Genomic DNA, 18,568 nt, shown 5'->3' on the forward strand with positions numbered 1-18,568 from the left:
ATACATAGTATATGTAGTTTGATGTGTAAGATACAAAGTTATATTTCAGACAAAACTGTAAAAAGGACTTATTCAGTAGCTTGTTTAAATTTATCTCCATTTATTCAGTCAGCCAATGCTTTCCTCCAGAGCAGCTTACTACAATTTACCCATTTATGCAGCAGGGTAATTTTTACTGTTATCAGTTCAGGGTAAGTACCTTGCTCTAGGGTACTACAGCAGGAGGAGGGATTCAAACCTGGGTCCTGTGATTCCAACCCCGCCACCTGTTGCCCAAGTAGTTCTTAATGGATTGAAATTAAAAAATTACATACAATATATTCTGATGGTATAAATTACAAGGGTCACCTAATAAAATCTTTTTCATTTTCATCATTAAAAAATTTCAACAAAATCCTAACTTATCACCTCATTCATTGTAAAATACAGCACACTATAAGGCTGCAGTTCAGATGCAGAACCACTGACTCCCATAGACACTGCTGGTGAAATGGGAATGCTCTGCACATTTGTGCTATTAATGTACAAAATCATATGCAATGGAAGGAAATTATGATATGTGATGTATAAAAAAACAGAACAAAGCTAACATACAGTGTAAAGACTGAATCAGCTGCAATAGAGCATTCAAAATCTCTTTTTTTACAGTTTCAGTCTATATTCATAGAATATTCTGTGCACATAATGAATGTGAATATAACAAAAATCACATAATTACACATAAGAATAAATGATCAAACCACTAATATGTTGCCCAAATAGTCAGGTGTGATGAGTGCTACACTGGTGCTTTCCAACACTGATAAATACTCTAAATATACTTAATTTAAAAATACAGAAAATCTTCAGAAAAAAGCAGGACTGTACGTCGGGACTCGAGATTTTATAATCGCGAGACACTCCTGGGGAAGAAAAGAACAAAATTAACAGAAATGCAGGTTACACATTTCAGAAACCAGCTGAACCCAGAACTTATAGATAACAACATATGGAGAACATTACTAGAAAATATGCAAAACACAGCAGTCAGAAAAACGTACAAATCAAACTAATTTCACTAACAAGTGTTTTCATTAGCCATGAATAAATAACATGTGGAGCTACAGTGTACAGTAACAGGAAAGCAGATATTTGGGCTCTAATTTCAACAGATCCACTATAACCCAGTTTAGTGACAATTTCACAAAATTACTGCTTTGATCCTTACAGTGTGTGGCCATACACACCTTCCCTCCGTTTTCCTCCAGGGTTTGCAGGGCGGCTGTTACCCGTTCCTTATGCTTCTTGTCCATCTGTCTCTTTGACAGCTCAATGTTGAAAAACACATAATGAACAAAATTGAAATTTAACCTCGACCAAAGTTTCCAAAATGCTGACAACTGATGCCCGTGGTCCACACACCCTTTCATGCATCGTTAAAAAGGTCAATTTTTTTAACTTTAGAATTATTAATGTAAAATCCATGATACGGATTCAGTATTGCTTAGAGCACAGGGCCTACAGCAATTGTGCAGTTTCACTGCGATAGGAGTGACACCCCATGCCAGCCGTTAGGTGGTATTTTTACACCATTCATACTGTGGAAATAATGGAAACGCAAGTATTTTGAATTAATGCTGAACCACAAGGAAACAAAATGCTAAATCAAGTTGTGAAAATGTTAATAATCTAAATATATACACGGACTGTATTTAAATAAGATATGATTGATCCATTGATCGATCTATCTGTATTCCGCCTGAAAGGGGCCTCATCCTCGTTGTTTCTCAGTCTTACAAATAAAAGTCCCAGCTGTGTGAAAACAGTTATTTTGCAGCTCCTTTGCCCAGTTCTGAGACAAATGACCCACTTTCTTGGCCCACGTCACTTCACTTTTCTTAAATGCACTTGCTTACTTGTCTACAAGTTATTAGTTTACATTACAGATGATCCCCGACTTACGATGGTTCGACTTACAATTTTTCCGACTTTATGATGGTGAGCTGGCGATAGACATTCAGTAGAAACCGTACTTCGAATTTTGAATTTTGATTTTTTCCTGGGCAAGCGATATGCGGTGCGATACTGTCTCGCGATGCTCGGCAGCGGCATCTATCCGCATCTCCCATTCTGCCACGCAGAGCTCTGTCTTAGGTGTATTACGATACGATATTTTCGACTTATGATTGGTTTCGCGGAATGTAACCCCATCCTAAGTCAGGGACCACCTGTACTTGCTATTACATGTACTGATCTGTCGCCGTGTCTTCAATGAATGTATGAATGTGTGCACATATGTTGTATACTGTATGTTGCTGCAACCAAACAGATTTTCCTTCTGGGATAAATAAATTTCATTCATTCATTCATTGCGCTGTGTGTCTTCCACCGAATCCAAGCATTAGACGACTTACACAGGTGAGTAGCTGCTTCAGATGGCCATTCAAGGCAGGACCAACAGTGGCGCTCAGCTGAATGAGCCCATTTAGGCCCCTGACAAAGACCTCTGTGTCCGAATGTGCCTTGGGGTGAAACGTTATTCAGTTCAAAATTCAAAAGGCGCACTTAAACTTGAATACACTTTACATTGTTTTTGGAGAAAAGCATCTGCTACATGAACAAATGTAAATTATTAGCATGTCAGTATGCTATATATGGTGGGCTATGAACCAGGATGTGGGATTCGAGTGGAAGACGGCAGCTGTAACCACTGCGCCACCTGCTGTTCAATCGACAGACTATGTAACTCCAATGTAAGTCGGGGGCCACCTGTGCTCACTAATGTACTGATCTATCTCTGCGTCTTCAATGAATGTATGAATGTGTGCAATATGTTGTATATTGTATATACCTCATGTTAAAGGCTAGAAGATGTAGTAATTACAACTATTTTTTCTTCCGTTTAACTCAGCTGAGATCATTTTTTTAATCACAGCATCATCGAGGTGAAGCTGAGAATGTCTTACCAGAGATGCTCTGAGGGCAGGTACCACCTTAGGAAGGAGAGGCGTGGCTTTCTCTGTCGCGCCCTCTACCAGCAGTAACTCTCTGAAGCCTTCGCTGGACACGAAAGTGTGGGGGTGTTTGGTTTCCCTCAAGCCCTGAAAAAGCAAACATACATGAGCTATGAAGCAAGTATAATACAGTATATAAATCTTTAAATCTGGGTGCTTCGAGTACAAGGCGACCGCTTTAATCACTATGCCACCTACTGTCCCTACTTTAGCAATAAAGCAAAATATAACAGAAAAAAGTAGTAAAACAGAAACTGGAAACCAAAATTTTCTTTACACATTAAAGGAGAAGTTCTCCTTTTTTTGACCCATGTTTTTTTCAAAACATATCCACTGTGTGTACAAACAACTTCACTAATTGCAAGTTTATGGAGCAGCAAGGAGATGGAGAAGAGGGTCTGAAAGAGATGGGTCTGAGACTCTTGAACAGTGAATGAAAAATAGGGTATATTGTATTGAGAAAGATGATGTGCATCTATTTTTATAAACCACTGTAATGACTTTTCACCGTATGGCATCGTGCTCTATGAGGACTGTGTACTATAATGCCTCAGTATTATGGAAATCAGTGCAGCATGTAGAACATTCTAGATCACTTTACTGTTGCCCTCTGGATCTAAGACTGGAAATATTAAGCTAATTGGAGACGGGTTAAATTTTGACTTTGGTCCATGTAACAACTTCACATTTAAATGGGGGGACGGGGGCAATTTTTGAAAGACGTAGAGCTTGGACTGAACAGACATAATTTGCAGTGGCGTAATAAGAGTAAAATCCCTGTGAACACATTCAGAATGTTTTACCTCAGCAAGAATCACAAGAAGAGGATTAAAATCTATTTCTTCTGGCGGAGTCTGCCACTGTAACTTGTGCTTCACGGACCCGTGCATGAGCCTCGACGACGGAACAAGAGAAAAGAGAAATAAAAGGACAGTCGCAAAGAACAACTGTACACATCAAAAGGGTCGAGCGAATGAGGAAATGTAACGCAAAAGTTTTACAATAAATACTTAAATATTCAGTAATCGGCAGGACAGTTCATTCCGCACAGCGTGTTGCACACTTTATTATGTGCTCTGGAAGGGCGGGAAGGTTTTTTCTCCCCTTCTTCCGCCTAGTTTTTATTTTCGTCTCCTCAGCTGCTCGGTGTTTTACCGAGTCGTGTCGGGCAAATCGTTATCTTTACCTTCTGCTTTTCTTTTACCGCTTTTGCGAATCTTGGGCCAAACTGTTCAGCACTCTGCTGAGAAGAGCTCTCTATAAAAATGAACTGAACTCTTCCTGTATGGAAGACTCTCAGAAACTTGACACGATTGCAAGGCATGATTAGTATACTAAGACTAATGGATTTCAAATTACAGCGAGTTCTGCAGCAAAGGAGCTCAAGCTCTTCAATTGTCAATGGACCATCATGATGATCATGATCATGTAACTCATCCAACACAGGCTGGCACGGCCCACAGGCCAGAAGTGCGCAAGAAAACCAGAAGACGCAGACAAATATTGAAATAAACAGCAAAAAAAGAAAAAAACAAAGAGACACACACAGAGAGAAGCAAAGCAAAAAGGCACCTGCAGGGTATGTCTCCTTTTGAATACACAGCCGCAAAAGCTGACTGAGTCTTTCCCGACTTGCCGAACTGCCTCAGAATGAGAAACATGAAGTCATTACAATTGACGCACACATGATTTTGAGGTGTGCATGTGACAATTATTATTCACCGACTTAAGCGCGAGTGCGCCGCGCGCGCTCCTTGCTTCGCATCAAACGGACCCACCGGGTCCACGGTCCGCGGGTTCAGCTGGTCGCTGATCTTTGACACGGTCTTGTCGGGCGCGTCTGGAACCTTCCGACGGACAGGGCGCGTTTTGGGGACGGAGGAGACGCGGGACGCGGCGCACATCTCGGGCTCGTACAGCGCAACGCGGCCCGGCGCGGCGCGGCGCAGCTCCGGCATACAATGTAAACAACTGGTTGCTAAGAGATTTTCTGCTCTATGGCCTCCCAAGAGGGACAAACCTAGCGTAGAGGAACTGACGTAACAAACGCTTTGAACGTACGCTTTTCGGTGGATTCGACCATTTTCCCGCCATGTTTTAAAACCGGTCTCCCTCAATAACAGAAATAAAAATGAGATGCCGATGCTCTGTTGATCAGGCAGAATGAAAATCTTAACATACATGAGTTGGGGATTCTTGCGTAACAAGCATGGCTTGAACTCCCTCACTTCCAAGCAGTTGATGAACATCATCATCCTCATCATCGTCGTTTTTATTATTCATTTCTCTCAGCCAGGTATTTCAGCTGGCTACTGATGAATTCAGATCTCAACCATTGACCAAACTAACTCATCCAAACACTTTGCACAGGATATGCATGGTTCCCATCAGTGCAATCTTCTGAACTTCTGAGCTTCAGGTATTTGGTTGGCCTGGGAGCATCTCCAAGTTGTTACAGAACTCCTTTCTAATTTCCCCGTGTTCTCACCAAGTTCCCACCTACAAGTTTTTCTCTTGGGCAAAGTGATAGGACCACATCAGATCCCTTTATCGCTCTTGTTGTCCACTGCTGTCTTTTAGTCTTCTGCTTGGGTTTGGACAAAGTCGATATTATGTCAGGTATGCCAGGTTGAGAGCTTATCTGCGTTGGGGTACTATCTGACTGTTTTGTGATCAGTTCTTGTTTGCATATTATGGCGATTTCATGCAATGACGACTTGGGATAGCTCATTTAGTCCAATGCTGGGCACGACATCATCCATTGTTACGGCAGTCCTTTTACACTATTAAAGTTCATTCTTTTGCTTTGTGTTGCCATGTTTTGTTCATCGGGCTCCAAAATCCAGTGTCCTTTACTCTTTCAACAACCATTGCTCTAGACGTATTTCTCTGTCCCTGAGCACGATGGTTGTCCAAGGGTTTTGAGGTGATATACAGGACCTGATGGACGTTGCATTCTTAACTCATATGTTACCTTATCGTTAAGAGTTTTTTTAATGTAGGAAATCTATGACTAGCCTAAGCAGAGGTAAGCTATGGACTAGTTTTTAAACCATACTGGACCATTTATTTTGCCCCAGGTGGACGAGTTTAAGTATGGGATGAGTGACCCATTGTAAGTAGTGTATCTAGCAGTGTAAGTCATCTTGGGTGAATAAGGTGTGTGGGCTGATAACACTACATAGAACCTGTTGGAAGTTGCTTTGGAGAAAAGCGTCTGCTAAATAAATAAATGTAAATATAAAGTATCTTGGGGTCTTATTCACAAGTGAGGGGAGAAGGGAGCGTGAGATATGCTGCAGATTGGGAGCAGCCGAACTGTAGTGTCGAAGGGGGAGCTGAGCCATAAGGCAAAGCTCTCTATTTACCGGTCGATCTATGTCCCTACCCTCACCTATGGTCATGAACTCCGGGTAATGACCGAAAGAATAAGATGGTGGATACAAGTGGCTGAAATGAGTTTTCTCCGCAGGTGGTGGGACTCACTCTCCATGACAGGATGAGGAGTTCGGACATTCGAGAGGAACTCAGAGTAGAGCCGCTACTCCTCCACGTTGAAAGGAGCCAGTTGAGGTGGTCTGAGCATCTGGTAAGGATGCCCCCTGGGCGCTTCCCTTTGGAGGTATACCGGGCACGGCCAACTGGGACGAGACCTTGAGGTTGGGCCAGGACCCGCTGGAGAGATTATATCTCCCAGTTGGCCTGGGAACGGCTGGGGATCCCCCGTATTGAGCTGGAGGAAGTTGCAAGGGAGAGGGATATCTGGGCTTCTCTGCTCTCCCTATTGCCACCACGACCCTAGAATGACTAAGAGGCCCAGAAAATGGATGGATGGATGGATGGACTGTTTATTTCTGTCCTAAATTTGATTGGTGAGTATGCTTAGATCATGCAATTAGCAGGTTCTTTTTAATAACGTGAGAGTTAAGGGATTTATTCCAGGATGATTTCTCATTGCCTTCAAACTCTTAATCGTCACTTTCTCGAGCTTTGAATCCTTGCATCGTTTAATGCGAGCAGCCACAACCTTGACCCTCTGTAGGGGGCAATGGAAAATTCCTTTGTGGTGAAGGCTGAGTCTGCTTTAGTTGACCCTGTTGCATGCTTAGCTCTTTTGATTCCACACCAGTTCTTGACTCCCATGTTACCTTATCATTACTGTTTATGTATGAAATGTATGACTGGCCTAAGTAGAGGCATGCCATAGTCTTGTTTTTAAACCCTATCTGACCATTTATTTCTGTCCTAAATTTGATTGGCTACTAAGCTCAGAGCATGCAATAAACATGTGGTCCTTTTTGACATAAATACCTGTCTTAGTCAGGGCCACTCCCAAAGCACCTTGTGACTTCCTACTGCTGTCAGTATTCTGCTCCGTGTTTTGGCTAAAAAAGTAAAGTATTTTACCTAATTAACTAATTATTTTTCTTCCACAATTAAACTTTGCATTACAAACACACCCACTGACACTGTCTGAAATCGCTTGTCCCCAGCGGGGTCGCGGCGAACCGGAGCCTAACCCGGCAACACAGGGTACAAGGCTGGAGGGAGAGGGGACACACCCAGGACAGGATGCCAGTCCGTCGCAAGACACCCCAAGCAGAACTCAAACCCAAGCCCCAACAGACCGCGGGACCCGGCCAAGCCCACCGTGCCACCATGCCCCCACATCACAAACAAGATAAACACAATTCCAGGAGGACTTGAGACACCGTACCGGAAGGGTTGACAGCTGGCTTGCCATTAACAGGAGGTATGGTAATGCTTTTTACATATTCACATTAGGTGTTCTGTTCACAGACTTCCCCCAGGTTGCACCTTTTTCTGCCAGTGACACAAATCCCTTTTTGGAGGTAAAGTGGGCTCAGCGAAAAACACGAAGGTTTGGTCCTGCCGTGGATTTGAGATCCAGCAGGCAGAACTACTGTGCCGCAGGGAAAGCCAAGCAGACTACACCTCTTTCCTTGGCCCTGTCACAGCCTCCTGTTGATTCTCCTACCACTGCTATGTTAATGATACCCAGCTCTTCCTCTCCTTTCCCCCTGGAGTTACAGACATTTCCTCGCATCACCGCCTGTCAAATTTCAGGAGAAAACGTCACTGAGGAGTTACTTTCATCTCTGCTTGAATGTCTGATCACCACCTACAACTCAACTTCGCTAAAATTGAAATCCTTCACCTCCCGGCTGGTCCAGCCTCCTGTTGAGAACTCTATCAAACTGGACACCTCGTTCATTCCACCTACTTCACAGGCCAAGAGCCTGGGAGTAACGATCGACTCAAGTCTGTCTGTCTCAATATATCAAAACAACAACCTCGTTTCCAATAGCTTCCCACATCAAATTCAAGGCTCTGCTTACAGCTCACAAAATCATCAACAGATCTGCTTCCCAATATCTACAACACATGATCACTCGCTACACCTCAACCTGACTACCACACTCCTCCACCCCCGCACCACTCAGAACTGCTGAATCTCTCTACATTAAGGATCTCAGAACTCACCTTGTTCAGACTCACTTCTCCCCTTATCTCTAAGTGCTCGATAAACATGTGTACGTATTCTTTTATCCGTTTAATAATTTTTAATAATTTGAATAATTTAAAATGCTATCTGCAGCTTGTGTAACTCTGGCTTATACATTTAGAGACACGACTGTACTCAAGACAAGAAGAATCACGTCTGCATCCAAATCGCTCCAACAGGCTCAGGTGGCTCAGGTAAATGCACTTTTTGTATTTTTTTCGGAGATGTAAGCGTCTGCTAAACGAATAACTGTAAATGTAAACTTTATTTAAATACTGACGAGAAAAACATGTCATTTATGAATAAGTTTAGGCAGTGGAAAAAAAAAACTAACATGGCGGCGCCCACGCAATAAAGCGGTGCTAAAGAAATATCTGTGTCGGATCTTATACATGAAGGGCCTTAAAACCCCAAGAACATAAACTAATTCCAAAATTACACCGCGATAAGAGAAAATTTGCGTCAGTGTCGCAATGAAAAATGACAACCAATTGAAGGACCAATCAGAATTCTGGTTTTGGATTTCCGGAATTCTCTTCCGGTTTCCGACTTCTTTAGCAAAATTAAAAGTCTAACAAGAAAGAGACTTGTTGAGACTGGTAATATGTGTTCTGCTCTTCATTGGTCGTTGTTACAGTTGCATTGCTGAAAGAAAGGAAGCATTTTTCGTTTTTTTTTTTTTTTTTTTTTACAGGCACATGTAAATGTACAGGAGTAAAATGGCAAAACTGATCTTACTGAAACTGGAAATGGATTGAAATTATGCCATCGTACCGTACGATTCTTAACGAGGCATTCACGTGTGTTATTAGTATTAACATAAGTTTCGTTTTGTATAAACAACATGTAGTATATATCTTTTAATGAGGACGTATTGTAGAATTAGTGTTTCTAGGGAAGAAGTGGTGCATTTTTAAATATATATGCTACCTTCATTCTTTTCCCGTCGAATTTCGTAGGCAGTGAAAGTAAAACCTAGAAATATGACGTAAACGTATTAATCACATTTGTAAACGTACTTTGCTTGGATTACAGCGTTCCATGATTTGAATATCTGTTTATCGACTTAGCTGTGTGTGTGTGTGTGTCTTCCAGTGCCGGAGAAGGAAAAACGTAGATATTTAGTGCTGCATTAATGTAGTGACACAGTGTCGCCGCTCTTATTTTGAAAAGCCGGCTGTGGCGGAAGTACAGTCAGGAACGCGGCCCGGTTTCCTGTGCTCCGCGCGACGGACGGGAAGCGGCGAGTATCTTCTAACTCCCGAGTGAGGTTGTCGTAGGAAAATCTCTCACATGAGGTATGTTCATACGTGAGCGGTGTGTTTATGTTGTTCTTGTTATTTTGTTTGAAACCACACGTAATTGCCGCGTTGTTGTCTTCGTATATCCGTTGCGTCGGCCGGCTGCCAGGCAGCGCGCGCGCGCGGCAGTTTCAGTTAGCACAGACAGACAGACAGACACAGTCAGAGTCAGTCAGTGTCACAGCGAGTGAGGCACCGACACCTTTTTTTTCCGTACTTGAGAATATCGGTGTCTTAGCAAGCGGAGTCCTCGGCGCCGCCTTCCGTCTCTCACGGGAAGCTGGTTGTGCTTCACTAGACTACGACACGGAAGCAGCAGCAGCGGAACTTTAATATTAATTTCGCTCGCGCCTCACGTACGCGGCGTATTGTGGGCTCAATCCCGTACAGAAATTTCATTCCGATCCTCGTTCAAGTGACTCGGCCGCGTCACGTGCGCTGCAGGGGGGCCCACGAAAGCAGGCGGAAATGCGAGTGCGGTAAAACTAGAGTAAGATTTGTGACTCCATTTCTTTCGGCCCCGCCGACGTAAAAATATGATTGATTTGCTTGCTCGGAGTAAACGAAAAATGGTGTTCCGGTGAATCCCGCGGCTGCCAGTCAGACATGATGACACCAAATTTCTTGTATATTTTTGCAAGCTGTGACATTTAGGAAATTTGTTTTCCCATTTAAGTCAAGATCTGCTGGAGGAGGACAGCTGACAGCTGACCCCCACAGAGTAATGCAGTCCCTGACATCTCTTCTGTTCATGTGCTTTTTATTTCCTGCTTCTGTCTCAGTCCACAGGAATCGGGGTTGTAGACTTTTTGTCACGCTCCACATCTGTGTGCGTGACTCAGTTCTCGGCCTCCGGACAACATGAGCACAGTAAGTTGCTTCTGCATCTTGGTGTGGGTTTTATATTTTATGTGGGCGTCACGGTGGCGCAGCGAGTAGCGCTGCTGTCTCACAGCGCGTGGGTGGTGCGGGAGGACATGGGCTCGATTCCCCATTCGGTCTATGTGGAGTTTGCATCTTCTGTCCATGTCTGTAGGTTTCCTCCGAGTGCTCTGGTTTCCTCCCACAGTCCAAAGAGATGCTGTTCAGGTTCACCCATAGTGTGTGAGTGACAGAGTGTGTGTGTGTGTGTGTGTGTGTTCCACTGATGTATGAATGAGTGACCCGTTGTAAGTAGTGTATCTAGCAGCGTAAGTCACCGCGGTGAAAAAGGTGTGTGGGCTAATAACACTACATAAGAGTTCATTGGAAGCTGCTTTGGAGAAAAGTGTCTACTATATTTACATTCACGTACATTTTGTTCAGAACACACTTTTCTTCGAAGCGACGCACATCACAGCAAAAATCAATTTGTGCATTACATTAAGAGAAAGAGACATGGCTGCAGACATGTGATTCTCAAGTTAACCTAGTTTGTTACTTTCCACTTGATGCACCGATGTTCATTGCTCGAGTAGGTGCACGAAACGCAGGATAGATGAATTCTGATAACCTTCCTTCAATTTTTTTTTAGATACGTATATATGAGATACAAAAACATTTACATACAATGTAGGAGTAGCGGCTGTGTAAAGGCTTGTCTGGGTACGATCGTAAACTTATGGTGCATGAACATTTACACCATACATGAGCTTGAGAGATCTTGGGCAAAGTAAGTCTGGGAAAGGTGAATTTTTAGACCCGTCTTGAATGTAGACAGAGTTTCTGCAGTTCTGAGTGGGGGGGGTCGTCATTCCACCACAACGGAGCCAGAACCGAGAACGTCCGCACTTTACTTTTCGTGCGCAGGACCACCAAGCAAGCGGAAGTAGAGGAGCGAAGGGATCTGGTTGGGGTGTAGCGGTTGATCAAGTCTTGTAAATAGCTGGGAGCAGTTCTCTTGATGCATTTGTAGACAGTAACAAGGGTCTTGAATTTGATTTGGGCAGTTATAGGAAGCCAGTGCAGAGAAATGAGTACAGGAGATACATGGGAACGCTTTGACAAATCAAACACAACTCGTGCAGCAGTAGCAGCATTCTGTATCAGCTGCAGAGGATTGACTGCAGTAGCAGAAAGGCCACACAGGAGAGAGTTGCAGTAGTCCAGATGAGATGTCACCATGGCCTGGACAAGTAGTTGGGCAGAGTCAGTTGTGAGGTAAGGATGGATCCTACAGATATTATGCGGGATGTATCTGCAGGACTGGGTTGTGGCTTGAATGTGCTGAGAGAAGGACACGCTTGAGTCAATCGTCACTCTCAGACTCTTAGCCGAGGAGGTAGACAAAATGAGTGAGTTGTCCAGTTTGATCGATAGATTGTGAGAGGAGGACAGGCCAGCTGGGAGGTGAAGAATCTCTGTTTTGGAGAGGTCGAGTTGGAGGTGGTGATCAGACATCTATGCAGAAATGTCCAACAGGCAGGCAGCAGTGTGTGTCATGTGGAAATTGTCTGATGCTCCAGGTGGAAAGGAGAAGAAGAGCTGGGTATCATGCTAAATAAATAAATACATGTAAATGTAATGTTCAGATTCCTATGTCCCCAGTCAAAGAGCAGACTAGAACCCCAAACCTGGAGCCCTTGACCCTGCTATGTACCACTTGGTGGGAATGAAATGTCAGCTGAGCTACTGAGACAGTGTTGAGTTGGTTGTGTGATTTCATTTGGTCTTAAACCGCTGCAACTAATTTTTTTTTTTTTGTTTGTTTTTTTTTTGAAGATGCCCAGTCTTTGAAGAGGTAATAAAACACTTGCATCAAAATTATAACTTGATATTCATGTGCAGAACTATAAAATGTTTTATGTGCTTTGATATGTTAAGGAAAGCCAAATGAGTGAAAATATCTCTGTGGAGTAATGAATCATTTGTGGATGCTACAATATTGTTTTTCTTCCTCGCACCATACACCTTGTTGACGAATGAAAGAGATGTGGTGTTTGCACACATGGAAGTGTAATGAAACAGCATTGGTACACCCGGTCTATAGATAGTTGAAATGATTAAACTTGTTCTACTTTTGACTGTTCTCTCAGTGTACTGACAACAGGAGAAGATTGAGTGCTGAGGTGTGAATGCTCAGGTTGATGCTGTGTTCTGTCATGAAGTGACCCCTCTCCTTGACGTCACAGGTTAAATGTGTTAGGAATTGGTGTACCTCATCTCCACAAACTCCTATGCAATGTTAACTTGACCGATTCATCCTATGGACATGTGCAACATGGTCTGTCATCTTGTTGATCACTGATATGGGCACTTGACACAAGGTGTAACCACTGCGGAACTGAGTTGAATTAATTAAATCTTTCACTCCGGTTTGAGTGCATATTACTGTAGGCTATACAAAAATGTATAATCCCAATGTACTTCTTTTATCAGTGCTCAGCTCAGTCTTTTTTGTTTAGTGTCATTTCTTATGAAGCTCATATGTTCTGCTGCTGGAAAATATGGTTTCTTGCTGGTGATGAGTAGGGACCCCCCACCCCAATTTGTGCTAGGTCCCAAGAAAGAGGCGTACTGGAAACACTTCCACCTTAAGGCGCCTCACCAAAAGGAGAAGAGGCACCACCACACCGTCCCAGGCTGCTGCTGCTGCTGCTGAGCCCAGTGGGCTTCAAGAGAACAACAGACGTGAGTGTGAGTAGATGATAACTCTTGGACCACCACCATTCAGTTCAGAATGACGTGAACTCAACAGAGTGGGTATGGTTTTGAATGTTGTTGGATGTTCTGCACGTGGAGTCACTTTTGGACTTTCAGTTAAACTAGTCTTTCAGCCATTAAAATGAAGCTGCAGTTGGTTTGAGCCTTCTGTCTTGAAGGATTTTGGGATTAGCTTTCTTGAAGATTTGGGTCCCCATGGCTTACTTTTTGGACAGGTGAGGATGTTGTGGATCTGACCTGTGAGGCTGCAGAACCTCCTGTGGTAGACCTGACCAACAATGACTCTGTAGTGGTGAGTGTATTGCGTTCTGTACTCGCCGGTTGCATCTTGCCGTAAAGTTCAAGAGGTCTCCTTAAACTGTAACAACCCAATCTTAAGTGTTATTGGACCTTGTAAGAGTCGTGTGTTTTCAGAAAAAAATTTTCAAGTGTTTGGTTATCTGATTCTGTTAAACCTAATTATGTGTGGCTGATGTGATGTAATCGTATATTCATTTGTCTGAGGACTTAAAATGGTAAAATGTGATGTGACATTAATGCAGGAATATGGTTATCTCTTGCAGAATTAGATGAGTGAATTTATTCAGTAATGCTGAAATGAAATGCAAATTGCTGAATTGAATTCTCACTCTGGTGATGTGCTTTTTTTTTTTTTTGTCCTATGCATTTCGACCATTTTTTTTTTTGTCTGTGATTGCGGCCTGCGACTCAGGTTGTTGATGAAAGTAAGTTCCTTTCTAATCCCCAGTCACACATCATGATCGTGCGACACACCCACAACACACAGCAGACATACTGATGTATATTGTGCGCACAAAGCCCCCCCAGCTGACTCGGCCAGTGTACCCTGTGTGCTTGTCCATCAGTCCGTGGAGCAGGCAGTGAGAGCTACGTGCTGAGCAGCGATGAAGAGGAAGAAGCGACTCTCCGCAGCAGAGCAGTGTTCCTCTCTGCCCTGGAAGCGAACAGCACAGCCAGGTGTGTATCCCAACAAAGGTGAGGAGGTAAATGTGCCTAAATGTAACATACCCCTTCATCATCTAATGGCTGCTGAATTTCTGTAAAGACTATTCCTCACCTAGCTGTTCATGCAGAGCATTCATTCAGCTGAATTATTAAATATGGTTTGAAATCTCTAGGTCCACCCCAGGAACCATCAGTTGCCCCATTTGCCTGGACAGCTATGGGGAGGTGAGAGCCGTTCACAGCAGTAGGGTCTCCAAGCGCTTTTGCACACACAGGGAGATGTGCCCCCATTCCTTTTTACTTCTCTGTGACAGCATTGCACAGATTTGTCATGCATCAGCCGGTGTACAGGTGGTCCTCGACTTAAGACGTGAATAAGGATGACCGGGACTTGTGATAGTCGTCTCATCAGTGTTATCGTCAAGTCCTGACGTTTGGTCACGTTGTGTAAACTCCGACCCCTCCGTGTGCGCTGCCCCAACACAGCCATAGTTCTGCTTGACTCAGTCAGTGTTAGCGACTGTGTACTGTTTTCAGAAACCCTTTATTTACAGAACATTTTATTTGTAATTCGTTTTTTTATTTTTTAAAAACAATGACTAACGAGGAAAAATGTAAGTGTTCTGGTGGTGCAGAAATGGAAAATGAAAGAAAACCAATATAGAATTGAAAGTGATGGGAATCATACTGAATGAAAATATAATTGTAATACAGCATAATATAAATATGGTAGAGTATTAATATTTTAACATGGATAATTTGTTAAACAAGTGAAAAATATAACAAAACTGTATAGTACAACATAGCAGTTATGCATGTTAATTATTTATACAGTGCTGTTTGAAAGTATGTGAACCTTGCAGGGATGGCCATTGTATAAAATATTAAAGTGAACTTCCAGAAACTAAGTAAATTTTAAACTTATGAATAACTGTGATTTACACCACTCATTCTACTTACCTACTTGGTTTAACCAGTGTAACTTGGGTTCACCTGCACTAATTGTGTGTTTCTACTACATGCACGATTTCCTCCATAGTAACATATGAAATGGTCATTGCACACCCATTACAACACATGATCATGACTGCATCGCTTTAAATAACTGTTTTGTGATAAAACTAAGGAACACAAGGTTTCACATACTTTAAAGCAGCACTGTGTGTCCTTATCATTCATATAATATGCTAATAAGGGGATTAGCAACTTACATAGGATGCGCTCTTTGGAATGGGACTCCGTAAGCTGAGGACCACCTGTAGCTGTGCAGACCAAACATATCTCACACCATGTTTTTAATTGAACGATGTGTTTGGCGACGAGCACGGAGTGCTGAGCGCTGTCCTCTTTGTTGTAGATCGTCGACAGTGGGAGGCTGGTGGTCTCCACCAAGTGCGGCCACCTTTTCTGCAGCCAGTGCCTGCGGGACTCCTTGTCTGAGAGTCACACCTGCCCCACCTGCCGGAAGAGGCTGACGCATAAGCAGTACCACCCCATATACATCTGAACTGCAGCTTCACCGGCAGCCCAGGGAAGGATGCTGCCTCGCAGTGCACAAAGGAATACCACAGCCATGGTCTCCGTAGTCTCTGCTCTCATCTTCTCCCTGGAGACGTGATCTCTCTGAGTGGCCAGCGCCTCTCGGACCGTGTCCCAAAGGGTCATCTGCCCCCCCCCAGGAGCCATAACCTCCCTCCAATTTTCCCACTACGATTTGGCCTCTGCAGTGCGTTAACTACGTGCCGCGTCTAGTCACGCTGAATATTTCTCTCAACACATTGTACACAGGTTGTTTAGGTTTGTCACCAGAACCTGTCAGTTTGTCCCCACTGCTCAGGAAGACACGCTGGAGGCTGCCGATTGAGGATTGTACTGAAGCTGAGTCCCGGTGGCGTGTGGCACGGCATCCTCTGGTGGGTGGGCTGCGCTGCGCTGCTGGCATGATAGACTTAGCATTGTAAATAAGTGTGTTCATTTTGTACATAATGGTTAAGACTAATTTAAGTACCAAGAATTGTGTAAAAAAAATTTTTTTTTTTTTTTTTTTTTTTTGTTTTCAGTCCAAGGGGTTTGTTGTGAGTGAATTCATAATATGTCTGAGCATCTTTCGTGCCTCAGAGGAACACAATATGCAATGGACATTCAGTCTTCATTTAATGACACACTACTTCTGATCCCCTTGGACTCATCTGTCGGTTTGTTGGATGTCTGATCATAAATCCTGCCTTTGGCTACAGTGGCTGCGTGCTGGTCCTTTTGTTACCGGAGTAAATAGGTTTGAGGACGTGCTGAAGATGGGAGTACATGATGAAGTTGCATTCCTTCTTTTGCTGTGGTGTAAAACTGCAGGAGATACGACTCTTGAAAGTTTCAACCTCAGGTTCTCAATGTAGGTGCACTGGTTACTTGTGCTATGAGCACTTGACTGCTGTGATCTTGACTTGGGAAAAGTGGTTATCAGTAGTTAGTGAGAGGAAGTTAGTTGACAGCATTTAATTCTAGTTGACACAATATAATGATTTGCTGAATTATCACTGAATCGTATAAAGATGGAAAAATTACTACAGTATTTGGTGGTACTCGATGTAATTGAAGTTGAAAGGTCATTCTCGTTTTAAGCAGGTCGAAACCCTGTAACCTGCCATTTTTAACTTGACCATTAACAAAAACTGTCGGTATAAAATTCCACTGAATGTTTTATTCACACACAAAGCATAAGGTAAAATTACCCACTGAAGGTAAGTTTATGCAATGGGGTGAACTGCCTTAGCATATGCTTACGTTATCAAGGCTGGGAAAAATGTTCTGTACCATGATTCAAAATTACAGTGTAATGTTTCATTTTGATAAAAAATGTATGCTAACATTAATGGAATGTTTTATGTTCTAATTTGTACTCTATTGTATCACTGCCATATATGTTTCTGCTATGTAAGTGTGACAACCTTGGTGAGAGAAAATTAGTCCTTCGCCCTCCTTGGTGGCCTTGTGGTCACCAGAGCCACGTGTGTGTTGTGCTACATTTGTGTTTCATCTTTTGCGTAGCAAGGTATAACTGGTGACAATCCTCGCATGTTGGTTTTGGTCACATTTTAAACTCTTTGACTACCTTCAGAATTCCACATGGCCAACTAGCTTCTGCCACCCTTCGAGCATCTTCAGCACTTCCTGTCAGCCAGGCTTCCGATAATTTCCAGTGTCTCTGAAACGTTACGATGCACAGAGATGTGCTGCTGCTCACTGCCCATTTGCTGAATAAGGGGTTTGTTGGTAAGTATAAACTGGGAGCTTCGTTGCTCATACGATGTTTAATGATTTGCGAATTGGAGCAAACGATTTGAAAGAAATGAGATTTAAAAAAATGGCGTATTCTGCAGAAGGTTGTCACAACAAGGTACATTTACTCCATGACTTGTACTTTAGTAAATTTTTGGACAAATTATACATTTTACAGTTGCTTTTAGCATCATTACTTTGAACATGAGAAACGTACAGTTCCGTCATCACTATTAAATTTTTCAGATTTAACTTGCTGTGTAGCTGATCAAGTCACCATTACTATGAAAATATTGCTGTTACCATAACGTGCTTTCAGTCAGTTTTCCTTTGCAGTGACACCAGTTTAGTGTTGCGCATGTAGATAAAAGTTGCAATAAATTATTGCCCTTTTCCAGTTACATTGTATCACTTTCCGTGCGTTTCCACTTGCTGACGTTAGATGGCAGCAAAACTCACTTTTACAGTTTAAAGTTACAGTATCAATGGCGCTTTGAAGGCAGAGATCAATAAGATTTCGATGGGTGAACACCGGTGAACGATGTACCTGTTTATTATGGGATGAATTGGAATAGGTGATAGAGTTGGGGAAACTGCTGTAATCTAGAGGCTGTTATTTTAGATTTTGAATAAACACTTAAAGTGTAGGGATGTTGAGTCACGCGACGTGGGGGGGGGGCATTTAATACAGCTCACTAGGTGTCAGCTGAGGAGAGGTGTTGTAAGAAATGTTGCCCATGCATAGAAATGCGCGTCCTGCTATTTTTTAGATTATTTAAAAAAAAACTGGTACCTCGTTACATTCAAGTGAAAAGCTGGAAATTAACATTTTTGAAAATGTATTTTTATAATCGGAGGTCATC

At 42.9% G+C, this 18,568-nt stretch overlaps 2 protein-coding genes across 6 annotated transcripts; one reads left to right on the top strand and one right to left on the bottom strand.

The window, feature by feature from the left end:
* Positions 1 to 199: 199 nt before the first annotated feature.
* On the bottom strand, positions 200 to 4,934 carry LOC108920847 (PACRG-like protein). 2 transcript variants are annotated; one of them, XM_018729901.2, is made up of 7 exons: positions 4,772 to 4,934; positions 4,566 to 4,633; positions 3,797 to 3,887; positions 2,946 to 3,080; positions 2,394 to 2,501; positions 1,227 to 1,307; positions 200 to 902 (listed from the first exon to the last, which is right to left on the bottom strand). In XM_018729901.2, the coding sequence occupies exons 1-7, from the start codon at positions 4,895 to 4,897 to the stop codon at positions 846 to 848; spliced, it is 666 nt and encodes a 221-aa protein (XP_018585417.1). In that variant the 5' UTR covers positions 4,898 to 4,934; the 3' UTR covers positions 200 to 845. The 2 variants fall into 2 exon arrangements, with proteins under 2 accessions (XP_018585417.1, XP_018585426.1); XM_018729910.2 differs by lacking the exon at positions 2,394 to 2,501.
* A 4,158-nt stretch (positions 4,935 to 9,092) lies between these two features.
* rnf4 (ring finger protein 4) lies at positions 9,093 to 16,665 on the top strand. Of its 4 annotated transcripts, none has more exons than XM_018728842.2 (9): positions 9,093 to 9,119; positions 9,616 to 9,818; positions 10,604 to 10,691; positions 13,298 to 13,436; positions 13,679 to 13,755; positions 14,176 to 14,188; positions 14,330 to 14,441; positions 14,603 to 14,654; positions 15,787 to 16,665. In XM_018728842.2, the coding sequence occupies exons 3-9, from the start codon at positions 10,683 to 10,685 to the stop codon at positions 15,934 to 15,936; spliced, it is 552 nt and encodes a 183-aa protein (XP_018584358.1). In that variant the 5' UTR covers positions 9,093 to 9,119; positions 9,616 to 9,818; positions 10,604 to 10,682; the 3' UTR covers positions 15,937 to 16,665. The 4 variants fall into 4 exon arrangements, with proteins under 4 accessions (XP_018584358.1, XP_018584367.1, XP_018584375.1 ...); XM_018728851.2 differs by having other exon boundaries at positions 9,102 to 9,119; positions 9,694 to 9,818; XM_018728859.2 differs by lacking the exon at positions 9,093 to 9,119 and having other exon boundaries at positions 9,472 to 9,818; positions 13,298 to 13,430.
* The last annotated feature ends 1,903 nt before the right edge of the window (positions 16,666 to 18,568 follow it).

This window comes from Scleropages formosus, chromosome 1, assembly GCF_900964775.1.
Source record: "Scleropages formosus chromosome 1, fSclFor1.1, whole genome shotgun sequence".
NCBI classification, from domain to species: domain Eukaryota; kingdom Metazoa; phylum Chordata; class Actinopteri; order Osteoglossiformes; family Osteoglossidae; genus Scleropages; species Scleropages formosus.

What these genes read in the sequence shown, in the direction of transcription:
- rnf4 (XM_018728842.2), top strand. An exon ending in AGAGAACAACAGACGTGAGT is followed by an intron (nt 13,437 to 13,678) that starts GTGAGTAGATGA and finishes CTTTTTGGACAG; the next exon opens with GTGAGGATGTTGTGGATCTG. An exon ending in GCCTGGACAGCTATGGGGAG is followed by an intron (nt 14,655 to 15,786) that starts GTGAGAGCCGTT and finishes TCTTTGTTGTAG; the next exon opens with ATCGTCGACAGTGGGAGGCT.
- LOC108920847 (XM_018729901.2), bottom strand. Translation starts at nt 4,897, where the DNA reads ATGTGCGCCGCGTCCCGCGTCTCCTCCGTCCCCAAAACGCGCCCTGTC. An exon ending in TGAAGCAGCTACTCACCTGT is followed by an intron (nt 1,308 to 2,393) that starts GTAAGTCGTCTA and finishes TTCAACATTGAG; the next exon opens with CTGTCAAAGAGACAGATGGA. An exon ending in TGGAGGAAAACGGAGGGAAG is followed by an intron (nt 903 to 1,226) that starts GTGTGTATGGCC and finishes TTTCTTCCCCAG; the next exon opens with GAGTGTCTCGCGATTATAAA.